Genomic DNA, 21604 nt, shown 5'->3' with positions numbered 1-21604 from the left:
AGATTAAGATGGGTACGTGCTGTAACCAAATCTGTGGCTAAATCCCCGTATAGTTACTGATATTCATAGTTCCTGTGCGATCCCAGCAGGAAGAGCCAGTTGAGAGGCTTGGGGCTCCCTTCGCGTGAGCAGAAACGCCGGCTGTTCCTAATGAGAACTGGCCGCTCAGGAAGGCGAGGACACCGAGACCCACGACTCTTCCGTTAGGTTGAGCCAGCTGTGTTTATCCTCGCTGCGTTTCTCATTGATGTGGGGCCAGCGGTCGCCCAACCTGTGTCGCCCTCTGACAAGGATGGCAAGCGGAAAGACCAACAGGTGAAGACAGGTCCTTGGCCATCAATGTGCCGACTCACCGCCAGTTTCTCACAACAAAGAGGCGCCTGAAATGAGCTATTTGTGTGGTTCAAGCCAGTCATGTAATTTCAAAAGTTCAAAAATAAATCTGCGTGAGAAATTAGTTCTGAGTTTGATGAAAAGTCACAAGTCTCTTTTGAATGCGCGCGCTAGGACGAAATGTTTAGGCCTAGTTCGTCTCCCTTGAAAGTCGAAATAGGCCTACCCTGGTTCAACGGGCTACTTAATAAACTCTAAATTTATTTGACATATTTCCATAGCCTTATATATCCCAAATAAACCTACGAAGGATATGCGCTCTTGTTTTCTCCTAACACAATCCATCTGAATCCATCCTAACACAATCCATCAAGTCACCAATTCCACACCCTGGCGCGGATTCGGTCCTATTAAAGCACAAACTCCAGTATAGTTTGCCAGCACTTTAACGCACTTTACACTGTGGTAAGAGAAACACCTCTTGAACTAGGCCCACATTATCAGCATACAATAATAAACACCGACTCATCTTAGAAGGCTATTTAAAAAAACGACGCCAGCTGGAGGAACTAGCCTAAAAGGTAGGCTAATTCTGTTCGAATTGAGAGTGTAATAGCCTGGTCTTAATTATCCTACGACAATAAAGAAAAACATTACTACGCAATTGTGAAAATGGAAACAGTATAGTATATTTTTTTAATTTTTAGAGTTACTTTAAAGATTATTTCATTAGCCATATCTAATATTTATTCATTATTTTCGATTAATTCTATTCAATTCAATTCTATACAGGCATGTTACCGGTATTTTGCAGAGAACATGATCTTTTCTGTCTTAATTGGCTAATTCATGATCCCAAAATGTTTGCAGACTACATTTATTCTCTAGCCTAGAATAAGATGAAGCCAACCTAATTTTAATAACAATTAATCGGCAATGCTTACTTTAAGTTATTTTTTTCCAACGAGTAAATATTCTTTGTGCACATCCCAAAATGACAGCTCACAAAACTATCTCCTTAAGTTAGGCAGGAAAGAGAAATGAATGAGAACACCACGTGGATCATTTAACGCGGTACTGCATCTGGAACATCTGTTGTGACAGGTCTTTCAGAGTTTGTTTTACCTTTCGTGTACATTTCTTCAGGCGCGGCCCGTCAGCTTGCCATATCTAGGGACAGACATTAAAAACAACAGAGATGGACTTACTGGAGGCGTTCACCTGAGTCTTACGCACGTGTTTCACATTTTCCTCAGCCTTTTCAGCGCGCCTAGGTACACACAGTTTATGTTCCGTTTGCTTCTGCTGATGGACATTTTATGCCGAATATAAAAACACATCGGCAAGCCCTAAAACATGAAGGAATTTCTTTAAAGTGGCAGTAGTAAAATATATGTAGCCAAACGATAATTCGTATTTATTCTACTTATTCACAGGCAGAAAAAAATGTAATTGAAGGTGAATTATAACTCAATTTATGTGATGTTGTTTAGTACAATGGTCAATCGCGTTGTTAACCATTAACCCCAAAAAGACAGGGTATTAGCCTACATTCACTTTCATACACGCAAGGGGTGATGTATTTGGAAGGATGTGGCGTTTCAGAAGAAATCATGTGCACAGAAATGGCAGGGTAACCTCTGACCGCAAGAGCTCATGGTAAACACGCATTAGGTCATTAGACGCAAGAGCAGCTTTTCATGGACTTCCTAAATGATCTATCACCGTGATTTACACTATGCGCACAGAGATGCGCACTCGATTTATCACAAAATGGACGGAAGTCGCCCTGTGTGGCTTTTGTTACCCGTTCAAAGTAAGACAGGGAGTTCGGAAACCATTACAGATAGGGGCAAAGAGAGAGAGGAAAACAAATATGCCACAGAGGTCATAAACTGAGGTGCTGAGGGGTCTCGGGTTGACAAGGATGGAGTCGGCGGTGGAAGATACGCTAATGAACTGTTTTGTCTTTCCTCCCTCGCTCTCCCATTTGTTCTGGAGTAGGGAACCTTTGATTTTCGCCTGGACTTCCTGTACAGTCTGACGGGATACTCCAGTCGGGAGAGACCCGAGAGACATTGGTCTTTATGAAGCAGAACGGTTGTTAGGCGTTTGAAGTCCCGCCATCCTCCTCCTGACACGCATGACAGCCAATATTGATTCTTGACATGGATGGAAATTATTATTATCATAATTATGATTACTATTATTATTATTGCAATTATCATTAGTACTAGTAGTAGCATAGACCTTGTAAAACATGCATATACTTCATGAAAGTGTAGTTACAAAAACATTGGCCTACACATTCTATTAGTTGACTTCAATTCACCATGTCATCTTAAAGGTTAGGCAAAGGGTTGTCTTCAAAATAGCTCAGAGGAAGATTAAATAATAATAATCCAAAAAAGAAAATCAGTTAACAGAATATATTCAAACAAAATGCTAGAAAATTATATTTTGTCAAGTTTTAATTTACACCTCGCATAACTGTTTTGGACAGTGAAAGTAAATACATTTAAACATCCAAAAAGTTAAGAAAACAGCTATGATGTGTCAATAATCACTGAAGACAACAGATGAAGTCAAAAAACTTTTGTTTTGACCATTTTTGCAGCAGGAATCGCAAGTTAGAAACCCAGCCTTGTTTCTACAACAACACAGAAAAGACTGTCTACCTAACAGGAGGGAAAACTAAAGGTAAACTCCTCCAATGAATCTTGCTAACAAACAGCCTTGTCTCTGCTGTCCGTAGACCAGTGATTAACCTTGTGTGATGAATGCGGGCTGGGTCAGACTTGAGGGCAATGGTAAACTGAGGGGCTGGATTTGGGCTGGAGTGGGGGGTTGGGAACGCTGCAATACCCTTGGAACTCAGGTGCAACTTCAAGCTTGCTAAAGCAACTCTTGGAGCAGAAAAGCAAACAGCATGAGGGACTGGAGGAGAGAAAAAAAAGAGAAATACTTTGCACCAGTCAGATTAAAATATAACATTTCCACTAGCGCAGTGTTTGTTTTTAACAGAGTACAGAGGTATAATTTTTACGTATTTAGTGCTTGTTCTTGGATGGCTGACATGACCCTGGAGCGTGTTCCCAGAGAGGTCTGTGATAATCAGTGAATGGGAGTGTTTCATCTGGCGTCCAAAAACAAGACATTATTCAGTCTGAGCTATATAAAAAAAGAGTACCGTCATTGATAAAAAAGGAAAATGACAACGATGCTTCGAAAAGTAGTAAAGCTGGTTAACAACAACAAAGGAGACTCATTGATGGAAATTGATGAGCTTTGTCTGTAATGGTCTCTGCTAGTCTCACTGACGCAAACTGATGAGCTTTGTCTGTAATGGTCTCTGCTAGTCTCATTGATGCAAATTGATGAACTTTGCTTGTGATGTACTTGGCTAATTTTGGTTGTATATGGACCAGATGCTGATGCGCTGGTCTTTGGAGCCTGCTGCCATCAGTCTCTTTGTGGGGTCAGCATGGTCAGAGAAGGTCACACTTAGCATCATGTCCGTGTGGCACTTGAGCACAGCGAGGGGTTTCAGCCTCTTCCAGCCAAACACACGGATCCGGTGGTCCCAGCCGGCAGCGGCCAGGATCTTACCGTCCCCACGGACCTGCAGCTGAGAGATGCCGGGGTTGAGCAGCTCCACGGACTCCTGCTGCTGTAGAGAGATGGGAATGTAAAGAGTCAGACTCAAAGTTGGATTTACATCAACACACACACACACACACACACACACACACACACACACACACACACAGAGTCCATGGTGGTTAGACATGCAAATCCTCTCAGGCATCAACATCCACCAAAGAGGAAGAAAATGATAACATTTCATAAATACAAGAATATATCTTTTAATAAGTTGTCAAAGCAGAAAATGTCTCAGTGCAGGATAGGAAAATCACTTTATCATTTTCTACAGGACAGAACCGACTCAATTCGCCTATCAAGGACAAGATTTCTGACAGCCCACAACACATTAATCCAAGAATTACACACTGATTATTAGCGCTGAATTATGATCAGAAGTAACACTACTGATATATAAGTTTGAAAACCATGTTTCTCTGGGAAAAAAAGCTTCTTAGCCGTCACCTACACATCAGTGAGTCTGTTGATTGAGGCCTAAATGAAGGACTAAATAGCTGTTGAACCTGGCAGAGGAAACTCGCGCTCGGCCCCAGAGACTCAATCATCAGGCCTAAAACATTTAGGCACGAGTGGGACGAGCTAGCGTTTCTCGGGCGACTATTTGGTTTGGAGTTAAAACGCGGTAATGGGCTGGCTGAGTTACCTTTGTCACTTTGCGTGTGCGCGTGAGAGAAAGCATGTGTGTGTGTGTATTTGCGCGTGTGTGTGTGTGTGTGTGTGTGAGAGAGAAAGAGACTGTTCTGCTGAAAATCTTTGTTTGCAGAGCCCGTGTTGCTCTAAGCGCTCCTGATGAATTACATTTGCATTGAAAGGTCCGGTCAACAGAATAGGGGACCCAATAAATACACAGTTGTAACGCTTGCCTGCTAAAGATTACTGCTCTCTGGCCTTTTGCAGTGATCTACAGAGTCCTGGAGAGCACATCCATCTCCCTAATGGACAACATTGTGACGTATTATAAAGTATTACTGAGAGATCATTATCTATGGCCATACTCCTGTGGACATTCCACAGATGGGTCCTCAAGAATTACAAGTGCCCTTACGTGTATGTGTGTGAATGTGTGTGTGTGTGTGTGTGTCTGAGTGGAGTCCTTGAAAGAGTGTGTACTGTATGTGTGTGCACGAAGTGACTTAAAAAGTGTGTTTGTGTGTGTGTGTGTGTCTGCACTGGAAGCATCTGGTATGATGCAGAAATCAAACTGGACAGCGTAAAATCGACTTCATAGGCTGTGTCCTGCGAGACTAATGGCTGTTCGCAGGGGAAGACATTGAAGAATTTGTCCGCGTGCTCCTGTTCCGGACTGGAAAATCAGAGACATTTGCCGCTGCATGTGGAAGATATAAGCCAGGTATTCCCGAGCCCAGGCGGATAGAAGAATGTGTCGGTCGAAAGGCCCAGCACAAATGCAAGTTTAATTAAGAGAAAGGACCTGATGCCAGAGCAGGCAGGAATGATTCCTGCGCCATGATGCTGAGGAGTGAAGCGAAACGGGGAGAGTACAGAAAACAGCCTAATGTTTTCCTCAAGCACGACTTGAGTGACAGTGAGTGCGTGAGTGTGTGTGAGTGTGTGTGTGTGTGTGAGTGTGTGTGTGAGTGAGTGTGTGTGAGTGGGAGTGTGTGTGTATGTGTGTGTGTCTGTGTCTTCTCTTTGAGAGAGCAGCGTTGTTGCAGAACTGGGATGAGGAGAGAAAGATGAATCACTCAGCAAAGGAGCTGGTATGCTGGAAGCGAACGCCATCTGCTTTGCATTACGCAGCTGATAATGATAGGTTAATGTGTCTATTTTTGTTTGTTTTGCTTCCCTGAGTTTTGTGTCAGGGAAATGCATTAATTTCATTAAGGGTCTGCTCTTAAGCGATAAAAAACCAGTCCACCGTTGTTTACTTTGCGAGTGTTCCTCAAGTTGGAGTGCCGGCCAAAACTTTCTCCCTGTCGCTTCTGGAGGAGGATGTGGATGGTGGGGGTGGGGGTGGGTGGAGGTGAAGGGGGGTCAGGAGACTCGGGGAGGACGACCTGGCCTGCTGCTTTCTAGAACATTCTCAGGGAGACACTTCCTCGGGCCGTCGGCATCATTAGCCGCCGCTCCGTCATTAATAAAAGCGCGCGGGGCTCCCTCGTGGGAAACTCCACGCTCCGATCGCTCGCCTCGCCGACAATTAAGCTCCAGTCATCGTGCAGATCGCTCTTCGAGGGCTCCATCTGTCATTCTCCCTCTGTTTTAGTACTCCGACGGCGCCCCCGGGAAGAATGCACCGCCGCGAGGCCCCCTCGCGCTGTCGTCCGGCCAACACGGCCTCTCGGCGGTCCCGACTCGCTCTCGCTGTCTGCTGCCCCGAGCTGGAGCTTCGCAGCTGGGAACCTACGCAGTTCCCTGGGTTAGGCCTCAGGCCTCTCACTGGAGCCAATACAAACGGAGACAGAGAGAGAGAGAGAGAGAGAGAGAGAGAGAGAGAGAGAGAGAGAGAGAGACGGAGAGAGAAAGAGAAACGGAGAGAGAGAAACGTTCTTTTCCTGGCAGGCAAGACGAGGCCGGCCCGAGTGGCGGTGCGTTCAAAGGCAGGGAAGGAGGGAAGAAGGGAGGGAGGGAGGGAAGAAGGGAGGGAGGGAGGGAGGGAGAGCGATCGACTGGCAGGGTCTTCGCGTCAACGTAACGCAGCGTGCTCCGGCCGGGACCTGGCACGGAGGGCTGACTTCACACCGCCCCACTGAAAAGACCAATCATCACTTGTCCGCTCCAGCTTGTACGGACTGCGAGAAAGGAGCAAGAGGTGTCTCCCCGTCTCCCTGCCTCCTCCTCTCCTGTTGGGGTTTCTGACACCACACCCCGCTCTACCCCACCCTCCTGACTTGCACCCCAGCACTGAGATTACAGGCTTTTGTCACCTGGGCTGTCAAAATGCAGACATATGTATGTGTGTGTGTGTGTGTGTGTGTGTGTGTGTGTGTGTGTGTGTGTGTGTGTGAGTGAGAAAGAGAAGGTGCACTGCACATGTCAGAAAGAATAGAAACAACATAGAAATGGCCAATAAGGAAACAGTGAAAACTTTCAATCCCAACATCCTGAGACATTTCTGCGGGACAATCGGAATGAGGAGCGGTGGTGGAGTGGGTGGAGGTTGGAGTGAATTTTCAACATCGTTAATTTATTCTTTCTATTTCACTTATTTTTTTGCTAATCGTCTTCACTCCACTCCATTTTCATTCCACATTATCCGTCCAGCGGGGCGCTCTGACCCTCTGCTCGGCCGCGCTGACTGAGCGAGCATTCCTGCAGCGCCGCCGACACTGAGCAGGTACGTACGGCCCCCGCCAGGCCTGGCGGATGGACAGACAGATGGACGAATGCGGGGACATTTCATAGCGTGAGCTGGAATGCCTGAGGGATGAGGGGCGGAGAGGCGGGGGAGATCCACCTGCGGGGAGCTGTCAGCGTAGCCTCAGACGGCGCTCGCTAGCAGCCATGCTTGATTTATCCTGCTAATCTCCCCCCAGCCTGCTCTCCCACTCCCCCTCTCCCTGCCAGCCCCTCAGTTCCTCTCTCTCTCTCTCTCTCTCTCTCTCTCTCTCTCTCTCTCTCTCTCTCTCTCTCTCTCTCTCTCTCTCTCTCTCTCTCTCTCTCTCTCTCTCTCTCTCTCTCTCTCTCTCTCTCTCTCTCTCTCTCTCTCTCTCTCTCCCTCTCCCTCTCTCTCTCTCTCTCTCTCCCCCTCTCTCCCTCTCTCCCTCTCTCCCCCTCTCCCCCTCTCTCTCTCTCCCTCTCCCTCTCCCTCTCCCTCTCTCGATCTTGCTCTATCTTTCTCTTGCTCTCTCTCTTTCACCCTGTGTCTGACAAAAAATTACACCCAGTGAACCCTAGTTAGCGCTATTTTAAACATTATCGGTAAACATTTTACCGGTACATGAACAGATTAAAAACGTACACAAACACAATCATTCTCATACACGAAGCACATCCAATCATTCTTGCTCTGGTATGCTTTGGGGGTAACTGCAGTTTACTACAGTTAACTAAATACAAACAGAAAGATTTTGAGGGGATACATTTGGAGTGAGAATACAGACAAGATAACAAAGATGAAAAAAGAAATAACAAGAAAGAAATAGAAGGAAAGAAAAAATCTACAAAGAAAGAGACAGAAGCAATGACAAAGCGAGAAATGTGTATGCGAGTGTGTGTGTCCGTGTGTGTGAATGAGTGGGGAAGGAACAGGGGTGTGCGTGTGTGGGGGGGGTTGATGTGAGCTCTGGGGCCTCTGCCACTTCCAGCTCCTCAGCCTTTATTGTCGGCCCCTGCTGCGAGAGTGCTGTTCCTCTGGCTGCAGATGTGCCTGCTGTTTGCTTAGCAGCCTCGGAGATGGGCTGCTTTTATGAGCTCTCATGGGCAGAGCGTCCACGGCAACGGCAACAGCAGCGCGCAGCCAGCAGCAGCAGCAGCCGTCACCCTCAGCGTCACTGAATGCCCCTGCTTCTACCAAGACCACACACACACGCTCGCACGCACGCACGCACACGCACACACACTTGTACTTGTAAGCACACACACACACACACACACACACACACATGCGGCTGTGGGAAGAGCAGGGGGTGGCTGTCTGGGCGTCACACTGCACTGCACGCTGGGATAATTTAAAACCCCCTGCTGGCTCCTTCTCCGGCTGCTTTCCCACCTCCATCTTCGTCCGACACACACACACATTAAATCAATTCTGCATGCGCAAAATAAACTAAACAAACCCGCGTTGCCTCGTCTTTTTCACAATATTGAATACAGAAAAAAAAAAAAGATATTTTTCCAGTAACATGGCAGACATACTTCCTTGCTAAAAAGGGACTGAGGAGAGTCGGGGGGGGGGGTTCGAGGAGGTTTGCGAATATTTCTAATTCATCCGTTCATTTGTAGAAGGCACTGGAAAGAATAATACCCGAGGCCTGAGCACAGGAGCAGTATATCAGGCTCCCCCTGAATCCCGGCTCTGTGTGAGACGCGGCCACAACAGAAACTGACACAACATACGGCTCTCAATGAGGCGCCCCCCTTCAGATGCGCCTGGCCGTTACGCAACGTGATGGACGGCCCCGGCTGCAGGCTGCAGGGTACATTTGTTTCTTGTTGCTTTTTTCAAAGTGTTCTTTGATTATTCTGAAACTGTGAGTGTTGTGATGTTCCGAGAGAGACAGTGAGACAGAGAGACAGACAGAAAGAAAAAAAGAGAGAGAGAGAGAGAGCGAGAGAGAGAGAGAAAGAGAGAGAGAGAGAGGATGGTGGGAACGCTGTACCAGTGTTCTGGAAAATGGGAATGTGTGGGCGGCCTGGGACCAGAGCCCGTTGTGACGACCAAGCCAGGCTGGGTCATGCCCCCCACCCCCCTCCTTTGTGTGGTATGCCTGGGGTGCAGGGGGGGTGTAAGTAGTGCCTTATGAATAGGAAACTGGGGTACAATGTTCACCACAGGGCTCATATCCACAAAGTGGACACAGTAGTGGGTAAGGGGCTGGAGTGCCAATACATGGCGGGGATACACTACTCATTCCCAGCTTGCTAGCTTGAGAGTACTTGAGACATGTTATCTGGGACTTATCTGTCCTCTGAGAGAGCCACCCTGGACCACCCTGCAGCGAGGCCTGTCCCCTGTCACAAGCTGTCCATAAACCACAGCTGACTTGTTCAGTGTGGGTTTCTACCTGAAGGGTAGAGGTCTATTAATATGGCCAGTCAGTTTATCGATAGAAGCTCAACAGTAGACTGTCGAGACAGTCACATGGACCTTTTCCACATAGCTCAGTCTTCTCAATGCGCTGCCTTCACAGTTAAAAACCAAGTGGTGGTGGTGTTGTGGGTGCCGACGCAGGCAGGCAGCTGTTGCCACCACAGGCCCATGACCCAATCCCAGTCCCAGCATGCCAAACCGAGCACAGCCACTGAACTCACGTCTCATTTAATAGATACTCAACATCATCCCAGCTCTCAGAGCTTGTTCTACACCAAATATGTCAATGTGCTACATACCCCACACTCCCTGGCTGAAAAGAGGTGTATCTCTCTCTCTCTCTCTCTTTCTGGTGGTTATTGAACTTCCCCCTTCAGTGATAAGCGCTATATAAATGCAATATGTTGCTGTTGTTGCTGTTGTTGGTTGGCGTGAGGCCTTCCCTTACCTGTAGGTTCTGTTGGCCGTCCAGCGCCCAGGAGCGGATGGTGTTCTCGGCAGAGCCCGACACGCCACGCTGCCGGCCGGGGTCAACGTCCAGGCACATGACGGGCTCCGGGTGGGCGCTCAGGCTGCTGAGGGGACGCCCCTGGGTCACGTCCCACAGCAGGACCGAGCCGTCCTCGTAACCCGCCACCAGCAGAGGACCCTCGCCGGCATCTGGCTGCCCAGAGAAGAAGACGAGAGGGAACAGGAGGTAAGGAACAAGGGATGAGAAATGAAAGAATAGAGGAAAGAAAATAACACGTGAAAATAACAAAACATGTGGAAGGGATACAGAACACAGAGAGCACAGAAAAACAAGTGAGTAAGAACAGAGAGCAGGAAAGGAGACCGAGAAAGAGAAAAACGAGGGAGCAAGAGAGATAAAGGAAGAGACAAGGACACAGAGGAGGACCACAGAAGCCACAGAGCAGAGGTTATCACAGAGACTGAATGACAGAATCAGGGGGGATGGAGAGAGAGAGAGAGAGAGAGGGAGAGGGAAAGAGAGAGAGAGAGAAGTGGCAGAGGAAGGGGTTATCTGAGACAGAGCGCAGCGCCACACTCTGTGCTCCATTAATCAGCCTCTCCCGCTGGCAGCCTATTACAGCGCTCGTCACTTTACTCCTCATCTGTACGGCTCACGCCGTCGCCTCCACTCCCACTGCACCCTCTCTCTCGCTCACATACACACACACACACACACACACACAAAGAGTTGTATCCCAACACATGGAGCCATGCACTCATCTAAACCCTACATGTATCAAAGGAACACAGACACACACACACACACACACAACAATGCACAAAACCTCAACACATATCCCCACATAGGCAAACAGATCAACTGAACACACAAAGAAAACATGAAGGGGTCACCCTCCTTGTGTGTGTGTACATGAAAAGAGACAGGCTCAGCACAGACAAATTAAACAGGGCCACTGTGCACACAGTTGTTTCTGTACAAACACAAGCCCGAGCGCGCACACACACACACACACACACACACACACACACGTTCGCCCAGACCCAAAGCAGCTCTATTGTGCAAACAGAGTTTTGGAGCGTTCGCCTCAATATTGTCTCATAAACATGGCAGACATCGGCACAGTCACTGAGGTCCTAAAACACAGCGGTGGCACCATGGTGGCACCAGGCACTGAAGGCCCATACACAAACAAATATCAAATATACATAAAACCACACACACACACACACAATCTCTTATAACACACATAAACAATAACACACACCATCCAAACTTTTACACCCACCCACCACATGCCAACAGATACCCTCATGGTGGCACCAGCCACTCAAGGGTCATACACAAACAAATATACATAAAACCACACAGAGTCACACACACACACAGACACACACACACACACAGACACACAGACACACACACACACACACACACACACACACACACACACACACACACACACACACACACACACACACACAGACACACAGACACACACACACACACACACACACACACACACACACACAAACTCAATGACCTTACATGCTCCTGGCTAATGCTACAGTGTGTGTTTACCGCTGAGACACTCGCCTGGCGAGCGCAAGGAGGGAAAGCCCTGCGCTGGGAAGCCCAGGTAGCGGCGGCGGCCTCATAAATCACATTAGCAGGTAAAGCCCGAACACGAAGGTGAGCTGATAAAAAACCCAAAAGTGTGCACGCGAGGCGTCATATATCAGCACGGCGCTGCAGGGGCCCTCCGCTCTGGCAAGGGAGAAGATTTACAGTGCTCACCCCTCCTCTCCTCTCCCTCCCCTCATCCCCCTCTCCACTCCTTCCCTCCTCTCTCCTCTCTGTCCTGCAGGCTATACACTCACTCATGGGATGCCTGTGGGCCCTAGGACACCACACTATGCTATGGCTTCAGACAGAAGCTTGTCTCCTTAAGATAAACTTTCACCTCTAGAAGTGAGATGGAGGAGGAACTATGACATGTTGAGAGAGGGGGGGGGGGGGGTGATTTGGTTTGCAGGCTGCGGAAACAGGCCTGGCTACCAGAACCAACGGTCGTAAAAAAAGGAATACAGTAGCTTCTCCCCAAAGCGGAGAGAGCTTGTGATCTTGCATGATCCGCTTTTCACTGCGGCATGCGGGGCCAAGTGAACGCTCTTTACAAATCGTCTGCCCTGCAGCCAGTGAGCACGCCCAGCGGAAGGGAGGGAAAAAAATTCTTTCCTGATTTGTAAGGGGCGAGCGAAGGGAGAAGGGCCCTCCCCCTTTTTCCCACCACCATTTTTCCCCCACCTGCTTCTCCCAGCCTCACTCTAAACCCCCCCCCCCCACACACACACACACACACACCCCGAGCGTGACGCTTCTTTAACAAATTATACACAGAATCATACTCTGACACATCCATGCACAACCGCGCCAGCGACACAGACCGTACAGGAAAAACAAATAAAAACACTGGCGAATCAAACCGTGCGGCCTCATAGACAGTTGTTAAGCATTACCGTCTGGTGACCTCAGGCCCCTGCACTTCAGCTAAGTGTAGGAGCGCCCTGATTGATGATGTCACGGGTCAAAGGTCGCGGAACCCTGGGTAGACGCGTTATTCATTATATCCTCCATGAGCTCTTCTATAGGAGTGCGCTTCACTGGACTAAGGGGGCTCGCGCCTCAGAAACAGATTCATCATTCGCACAGCTAGGCAAGGGGCAACCACTGGACCCGTCGGCCCCACACGGAGTAGAGTACTGGATTGTCGTGAGATCACGGACAGCACCGCCGACCCAGATCTCGGCCTCCACAGCTCTGGCTCAGCGGAGAGGGGGACTGGGAGATTTTCAGGGGTCTTCCCACCCCATCCCCCAGCCCCCAACTCAGACCTGCGTAGGCCTGGGTGTCTTGGTCTGAGGCTGCCTGGGCATGTCAGTGTGGTGGTGGTGGTGGGGGGGGCTGGGGCAGGAACTGAGGGCCTCACCACATGCCAGGGGGGCCATGAGCGATGCCTGAGATTCGTGACTGCCAGGAGGATGCTGCTCCCGCAGTATACATGCACACACGCACACGCACACATACACACACACACACGTCCCTGGGTGACAGCTTTCAGGGCACACCACGGCCCAGCTGTGCAGAACTGGGACCACTGTCCGAGGGACCCGTGTCAGACGGGAAATGCTGTGAGCGGCGAAAGAAAGAGAGAGAGGGAAAGAGAGAGAGAGAGAGTGAGTTCTGGGCAACACATAAGGAACCAATCCCGAGCAGAGCTGCGATGATGTCATGGCCGGCGGGCGATGAGATGAGAGTGATGGATATCTGTATAGGAACATTTCCTTCTCGCCGCCAGCCTCTGTTCATGTTAAAAGCCTTAAAAGCACGTCGTCCATCACGGCCGGCCCTAAGCCCACGACTCCCAGCAACACATGGAGACGGCTCCTCCACTCGCCGCTTGGCCTATCAGCCAATCGCACAGCAGAGCTCCCCTACCTTCCAGAGAGCGCTCCACATTCTTAGCTTTGGTTGGGGGGGATCGGGGGAGAGGTTGGAGCGATGAAGGGAAAGAAAAAGAATGAAAGAATGAGAGAGAGTGGAACGTAGTGTCGTGTGGAAAAAAAAGAGAAGAGACAAAAGTGAAAGAAAGCGTTACTTAATATGGCATTTAATCCTTTCCAAAAAGTCGAGGGCCGAACGCTTGAAGCTTTTCAATAAATCTGTTCGCAGATCTCTGTCGACATGACAAAAGATTCTGGCTCAAAGTCACTGAGGCATAAAGAGGGTGGGAAGAGAGAGAGAGAGAGAGAGAGACAGAAAGTGAAGGAGAGAGAGAATAAGAGAGTGAGAGAGAGGCACTGGTGGGTGGGCTGGGGCCAATATTTCAGTGTCTTCTCCTCTTTCTGCACTTCCTCTCCCCTGCTGAGCGCGAGGCTGGGCAAGCAGCAGGCCTCACCAGCGGGGATCGTGTCGATAACCAGGGAACTGTCTCGTGATTGATTGACACCGCGAGCAGAGCCGGGGGGTGGAGGGGGGGTGTGCTAGGCTGCGGGCCGCGAGGGCAGTTTCGACGCCAACAGAGGCACGCTTAACAAATTTAACGCCTTCACAGGCATGCCGGGCTACCTTGACACACACACACACACACACACACACACACACACACACACACACACACACACACACGACATACTGGGTGGGTGAGATTCTGCGGCTTTCTGCATTTTTACTGTGTGGCAGCTAGCTAGGCCGCATTTTGACAGTTATAGATCGCTCTGGTCGCTCCATAAAAGGATCCAGTTTGAAGTGATTTAGTAGCACCTGGGCCCCTTGCTTTGATGTTGGAGGCTGCCTGTTGAGCTTGTCATTAATATTGCAATGGTATTAATTGCTCTGCTGGCAATCATCATTGAAACCACCGATGTCTCTACAAAGCACCCTAAAGAAAAGATTAGGTGCAGGGGCACATTTTACGAACAAACAAACAGTGTAACAAAACCAGTCTTGCCGTTTCTGTGTTACTGACACCACAAACCGCCCACAGCCCTTACCAACGCCACCACCTTTGATGCCTGTTGCCCTCGAAGCTCCTACACGAACCCACCCTGTTGTTAAATGACCAGGATTCATTTCAGTTTAACAAGGGGGAAAATAACCACGACCTAAAAATGATATTAATTAACCGTGAAAATAATTACAGGCCTTGTTCGCCTAGCAGCATGGGGAGGTTCGGAGAGGGGTGCTGAGGAAATCAAGCCTTTGACAGTGTTTACAAAACACCGGGGTGGGCTCTTGGATGCCATCCCCAGGCTTCGGGCTGATAAATGGTCTACCAAGCGTGCTAATTACAGACCTCGACCCGACAACGACAACGAATTGACGAAAGCGTTAGTAGGGGAGAGAAAAAAAAGAATAACCCCCCCTAACAGGTCATAAATCCGCCACCTCCTCACCCTGGACTGCTCTAACATGTATATAGGGCTACACAGGTAGGTGCAGCAACCTGTCAAACGACTCATAAGAGGACTAATAACAACTGCAATGTTTGAGAAGGGAGTCGCGCAGTGTTGTTTCTTCCTATGCCAAACAGTGGAGGAACCTGGGGTTTGTCTGATCGTGAGAGATAGCTAGTGCGATGAAAGGTCACTGCAGGCCTCGGAATTGTGCTGTGTGAGGTGGGCTGGCAAGAAATAAGACAGCGCTGCTGTTCCCTTACCTGCCATATCTTCAGGCACATGACCATGCCCAGCTTCTTGTCAGGTTTCAGAGAGCAAACTGGCACATTGCTCGGTAACTCCATGACCTTCACCTGCAGCAGAAGTCAAAGATATATTAATAAGGAAGCTAACACAAAAGCTTGACAGGTCTGTGGTTATCATTTTGCATGATAAATGCTATGATTGGAATTTTAAGATGACATCCTTCATTCAAAGTTCTATCTACATTTGTAGTGATGGATAATGCTTCAAAAGGAAAAAATAGAAAAATACTCAATGATGGTGCAAGACAAGTACACACACAAAAAAACAAAAAACAGAAAACAACCTGGTGCTTCAGATCATTCTGTAACTCATGATCATCCATAATTAAGCAAACAAGCAAACACGACAAAGCCTCAGAACAAATATAAACTGCCATCACAGACCACTTCCCTCATACACAAACACCAGTGCCGATCCAAAAACACAGGTGCAGACAGTTACAGTAGAGTCGTCTTTGAATAAGAGAGAAACCCTCGGCCAATCTTCTGGGCACCATTTCCAAAAGCTCTTGCGTTGCATTTTTATTTTGATTCATCAAGTCCTGACTTGATTCGCCCGATTTGATTTCGAGCCTGATCTTACACAATACAACCAGCTCATAAAACACAATTGGGAGCATAAAAGTTTTTCCTGTGACAAGCACTTAATAATGCCCGAGGGCCAGATTGACAAGGAGAAAGTCTATAATCAATCCAGGTTAAATAAACACACTGCCCTACTTCCTGAAGACGCTGGCAAAGCCTCCAATCAAATACACACAGGTACCATAAAGCCCACAAGGCACAGAGGCTGACAAACAATCTGAGGTCTCCCACTGGTTGATTGCGAGCCCCACTGATGATCGAGATAGATCCTCATTAAGCCGTGCATATACGGGGCCTCGTCTAGGAGGCAATTCATATTTTAGCAGGGTGCCACATCTGCACCGCATGTTTATCGGTGGTGTTCGAAGCAAACAAAGCTGGCATTGAGTCCCTGAAGCACCAACGGTCTGCCTTTCTTATACATGAACACTATAGCTGCTCATAAATAACGCAACGTTGGCCATTCCTTTTTTGGGGTTGCATGTTGGAGGGGCACTTCACTTAGGGGCAACACAGAGGGAGGGAACATTAAAATGGAGGACCAGCTTGTCACTGAGGCCATGATGAGGATGAGGGTGTTTGGGAAAGTGGAAATTGATGAGGCGGTACAGTCGCTGCCTCTGGGTCCCCCCTATCCTCGTTTCCTGTTCAGCGTTTGATGGACATTAGTCAGTGACAGTCAGTTTCTGTGCTCTTGACGAAAGAGCTATTTGTGCTTTTTTCATTGAAATTTCATTTTAAATATGTTTAAAAAGGCATATTCACAGCCAAAAGTCAGAGAGGCTTATTCACAGCCACCATACATGCTAAATGTATATTTTAAGTTGATACATTAATAAATCTCTTTTTTCTTTTTTTTGACAGGACAGTGGAGAGAGAGATGGGGTGGGATTTGAAAATGACCCGGGTCAGCCTCGAACCCAGGTCCCCGTGGGCACTTGGACCCACATGTGTGTAGCCATTTGCGCCACAGTGCCCCCCAATGCACTAATGAATCTTTAAGGTGCTCAGAGCAGATGACTAAAATGTTTTTTTTTTTAAAACATCACAGGTTCCTAAAAGGACTATTGGTATATGGTTCACTTAAAAGTTGAGGTTTCTTTTAATATAAAAGCCATAAAGACCTTATTCATGTAGGTATAACGTAATGTTAAAAGCGTATTATGTGTAAAATGGGTCCTACACAAAACCCTTTGCTGGAATCAGACTAGCAAACATCAGGTTTGTTAAACAACAGTGTGCATGAGCATCAGGCTTTGTGAAAGCCTTGTTCATTTATTATTACCATAATCCTCGCGTATGAATTAGACAAGCCTGTGCAAGAGAAGTAAAAGAAGTCTTTTCTGATGAGTAGATTTATTCTACCGAAAGAAAGTAAGTTGTTCAAAATGGAGCGCTTTGAAGTGTGCCCACTGGTGCCATCTTCCGTTGGAATGTTTCAGGTGACACGACAGCACCTGTCGTTCCTGTCGTGCCATTGGCTGGGTGCCCTCCTCAGACTTGGCCGACATATTGCAATAACAAATAAAAAAAAATGACTGGGCTGAAAAGTCAAATGTGAATAACAAGTTAACAAGTCCTTTTTCAGTCAACTAAACTACTTGATTTCGGAGAACAAGCTATTTGCTCAAATCTGTCTTGAAAACCCAGGACAAGATCAGGCCTTTTCCTCAGTGATGGCTACAGACAGGATAAATACAAAAGGCTATTAAAATTGGCTTCAGTCTTCATGGAAATATTTCTGTTAAAGGCACAGCCCCCAATTCTTGTGAAATGTTATTTAAGCTCATCAGTGAATCAAATTACTCCCCTCTTTTTGTGCTCCTGCTTCTGATTGGTTGGAATAGTGAATTGCACAGTCCAAAGGATATACCCACAGCTGTGGTTACCAGCAGCACTAAGCCTCCGGCCTTGGGCCTAAGGCCCGAACCACAGTAATGGGTATATCCTTTACCAACTCCACCCTCACTTATGCCATAATCCTTAAGTAAGTAAATGACTGCATAGGTACAGGCTGCAGAGGGGTGAAGGCTGAGGAACAGGTGGCAATTGGATCTGTAACCTTCCACCAGAAGATTATGTTTTTTTGACCCATGCTCATTTTTTGTTGTTGATTGGTTTGTTTGTTGGCAGGATTATGCAATGTGTAGCATGGGCCAAGAAGAACCCATACATTTTGGAAAGCCAAACCATATTTGTACAGGTGCCCAGTGAATGCAGCAAGGATAAAAACATAATCTTCTTGGCGGAGGTAATTATAAGAAAAGTGAAAACACTTATCACATATTTTTGTTGTCTGCAAAATGTAAAAATACTTTTACGTGTATCGATATAATGATTTTTTAAAGCTAGTTGATCAAAATCCAGTTAGGCCACTTAGTCTCAAAGTCACATTAATATTTGATTGATATTTCACTAACAATGGCCACCATACCCATGGTCAGGAACAGGTATAAATTCCGTTCTTACAAAATATTTAAAAACACTGACCATTACCTTCAAAGTAAAACATTTTGGGAAAAATTCCACTGATTGCAAAGACTATGCATGTTTTTGTTCAATTATTGTTTATTGAACAATGCTCATTGATTTCAATAAAGCTAATATGTAACAATCACTTCATCTGAGGATTTCTAATAGTAAGCTCCAAAGGTTTTTATCATGGAGCCCATCAGGGTATGAAGCAACACCCTTATTTCGAGGGTGGCTGTGGTTCAGAGCCTCAGGTGTGTGGGAGCTGAATTGGCTGGGTGGAGATGGAGAAACCGCCATGGCGTGACTGAAGGCTCACGGCACCCAGACACCCTGTACTCTGGCCTGCCTGCCTCCCCGCTTGCCTGTCTCTCTGTGTCTGTCTCTCTCTGTGCTGGGTCAACCTGAGCTGGGTCGAGTGACCAGCCCGGCACTTTCATGTGGGGCAGAGCCAGAGCGAGGCGGTGTAACACAAATCTGGAGGGCAGCGAAGGCACCCGAGGGGGGTGTGGAGGTGTGTGAGTGCTGGCGCTTGGCTCTCTTCTCCGCTTCACTGGGCATGGGATGGGGATGACCAATCAGCCGCGGAGCCTCTTAATCTCACCTCCACCCCCCTCGCCTCACCTTTCCTCCCTGGCCACTACAGAGAAGAGACACTTCATTCTCTCTCAGCAGACTGGCTGACACCACCAGCTTAGACAGTCAGATCCCAAAAGGTAATGAGGACTCCACCATGTCTGCCTTCTGCATTAAATTAAATTTCTCATAATGAGAGAGATGACAGGCATCACCAAACATTTATCTTCTCAATATGTCCAGAAGTGTAGGCCAAGGGCAATGCCATGCCCTCCCTCACATAATCTTTTATTTATTTAACTGCGATGAACATTATACTTCTCTTCTACTAACTGCACAACACACTTCTGTGCATAACTACTGCACACCTGCAAGCTGCCATCTACTGAATAAGGATAATTGTTTAAGGAATTCATTGTTGAATTTACGTGCATAAATTTCATTGGATTTTGCAAATAAATGTAAAAGTATCTTTTCGTTCACATGCTACTGAATTGGAATTTCTGTATTAAATATTGTCATTTGACTAAACATTCTCTCTTGTCATTATTGTAAAACCATAAAATACTACAGAACAGACCTGTTCTATTATTCTTGAATCTCTGCCTGTGCCGACAGCAGAGAAATCCAGAATGTTTTATGGACAGCGATTATAGCTTCAGTCATTCGCAGGTGTGCAAGACTTTTTTTGAGGGCACGGGCCTACAGACTGCTACAGCACACACACATCATTATTACCATCAGTCATGATGGGCATGAGCCGTCCGCTTCCTCCTGCTTACCTCCTCCATCTGCTCCGAGGCGTATGCCAGCAGACTGCTGCTGGGCCCCCTGCTCAGCAGAGAACACTGGCAGAAGCCCACACTGCCCGTGTAGAGGGAGTCGCAGACCTCACCGCCACGGCCTTCAGATAGCGGCCACAGGCACACGCGCATGTCCCTGCCCTGGCTTCACATGCACGAACACACGCACGAACACACGCACGAACACACACACACACACACACACACACACACACACACACACACATACACTCGTAAACTTAACAGACAGAGCGTTGACATACATGTGTAATGTACAAAGACTGTAAAACCAGGCCCACATGTATATTCCTGTCCTGATTTCCAAGACATACACTATCGGTCAAAAGTTTGGAGTCACTTAGAAATTTCCATTCCATTCCATTATAGACAGAATACCAGCTGAGATCAGTTGCATTGTTTTTTAATCAGGGCAGCAGTTTTTAGATTACATTATGTGCTTACATAATTGCAAAAGTGTTCTCGACTGTTGTAGAAAGAAACTGCTGATCTTTAATGCAATATCTACAATTTTAAAAGACTAACTGAGAAAACATTGGAGAACCCTTTTGCAATTATGTAAGCACATAATGTAATCTGAAAACTGCTGCCCTGATTAAAAAAACAATGCAACTGATCTCAGCTGGTATTCTGTTTATAATGGAGTGGAATGGAAATTTCGAAGTGACCCCAAACTTTTGACCGGTAGTGTACATTGCAACCCTTAAAACATACACACGTACACTTACACAACCACAATCATACGCAGTGTATTTCAATTACTTTTGTACCTTATTTGATGGATAATAATGAGTTTTCCTTGGAAATATGTAATTCTATGGGTGATTTCAAACTTTTGGACAGAGGTGCAAGTCATTTACAAAGACTGTAAACCAGGCAACCGTACACATTCCAAACCTGACTTCAAAACAGATGCACTCTAATTTGTGACTGACTGCTGTTTGTTTTTTTCCCCTCATCTGCCAGATAGTTTTCTCCCTCTTCTACCATTAGGCAAGCAAGTGGAGCGAGACTGATGAAGCCTTATTGAGTTTCCCTGATGAAGAGTTTTCCTTACCTGAGGACAGTTTCTCTGCTCAGAGTGTTCACCCAGATGACGGAGGAGCCCCCGTGGCCTTCTAGAACTTTCTCAGGCCTTCTTGTGTTCAGGTTCCATATGTGCACAGCCCCTTTTGTTGAGCTATGGACAAAATAAACAACTAGTGAGCAGTAAACTGTTATTAGGATCGCTATGTCCAACATATGTCTACACAGCACAGGTTGTGATAGGGTTAGAGTCTGGAAACGAGCATTTGAGGAGAGCACGTCACTTGTTGTTTTGATTTTTCCCTGCCAATCATCCAACAATGGGGAACGATGGAGGTGATGACAGAGAGAACTCATTTGAAATGTTGTAATGATATCATGGCTTTCATTGAGAGGGCGAGAAAGGACGCGCCACATTTGGATAATTGAGGCGGCAGAACCCTTTGGCAGTATTTTTGTTTAAAACCCATGTGTGCAAGTATATGCTTTGGATCCCTTTGCATCATTTGTCTAGAAAAGTCAGAGGCTGCTTCTATTCGGCGAATTGCAGTAATAGCTCATTTGCTCATTTGAAATGCATCTCACCAGCCAGCTAGCCAACCAAACCCACCACTCACCCGGAGAACAGAAGAGGGGGGTCCGGCCTGTTGCAGCTGAAGTAGAGGGTGTTCACAGCGGCC

At 47.2% G+C, this 21604-nt stretch overlaps 1 protein-coding gene across 1 annotated transcript; it reads right to left on the bottom strand.

The window, feature by feature from the left end:
• Window positions 1-2786: 2786 nt before the first annotated feature.
• Window positions 2787-21539, bottom strand: gnb1l (guanine nucleotide binding protein (G protein), beta polypeptide 1-like). The gene is made up of 5 exons (XM_076269817.1): window positions 20956-21539; window positions 19860-20025; window positions 15400-15492; window positions 10158-10373; window positions 2787-4003 (listed from the first exon to the last, which is right to left on the bottom strand). Exons 1-5 carry the CDS (start codon window positions 21339-21341, stop codon window positions 3737-3739), a joined length of 1128 nt encoding a protein of 375 aa, XP_076125932.1. The 5' UTR covers window positions 21342-21539; the 3' UTR covers window positions 2787-3736.
• Between the last annotated feature and the right edge of the window lie 65 nt (window positions 21540-21604).

This window comes from Alosa pseudoharengus, unplaced genomic scaffold (assembly GCF_046254945.1).
Source record: "Alosa pseudoharengus isolate Yale_2024_CS ecotype anadromous, Long Island Sound unplaced genomic scaffold, YU_APseudo_1.1 YU_APseudo_1.1_scf_6, whole genome shotgun sequence".
NCBI classification, from domain to species: domain Eukaryota; kingdom Metazoa; phylum Chordata; class Actinopteri; order Clupeiformes; family Clupeidae; genus Alosa; species Alosa pseudoharengus.
The sequence above is the reverse complement of the archived record's forward strand: the minus strand, read 5'-3'. Positions and strand labels throughout refer to the sequence as shown.

Excerpts from the sequence above, each read along its gene's own strand:
- gnb1l (XM_076269817.1), bottom strand. The coding sequence starts at position 21,341 with ATGTGGCGCGTCCTTTCTCGCCCTCTCAATGAAAGCCATGATATCATT. Across the intron at positions 20,026-20,955 it reads AGCAGAGAAACTGTCCTCAG|CCAGGGCAGGGACATGCGCG; the intron begins GTAAGGAAAACT and ends GTGCATGTGAAG. Across the intron at positions 15,493-19,859 it reads CCTCGGAGCAGATGGAGGAG|GTGAAGGTCATGGAGTTACC; the intron begins GTAAGCAGGAGG and ends CTTCTGCTGCAG.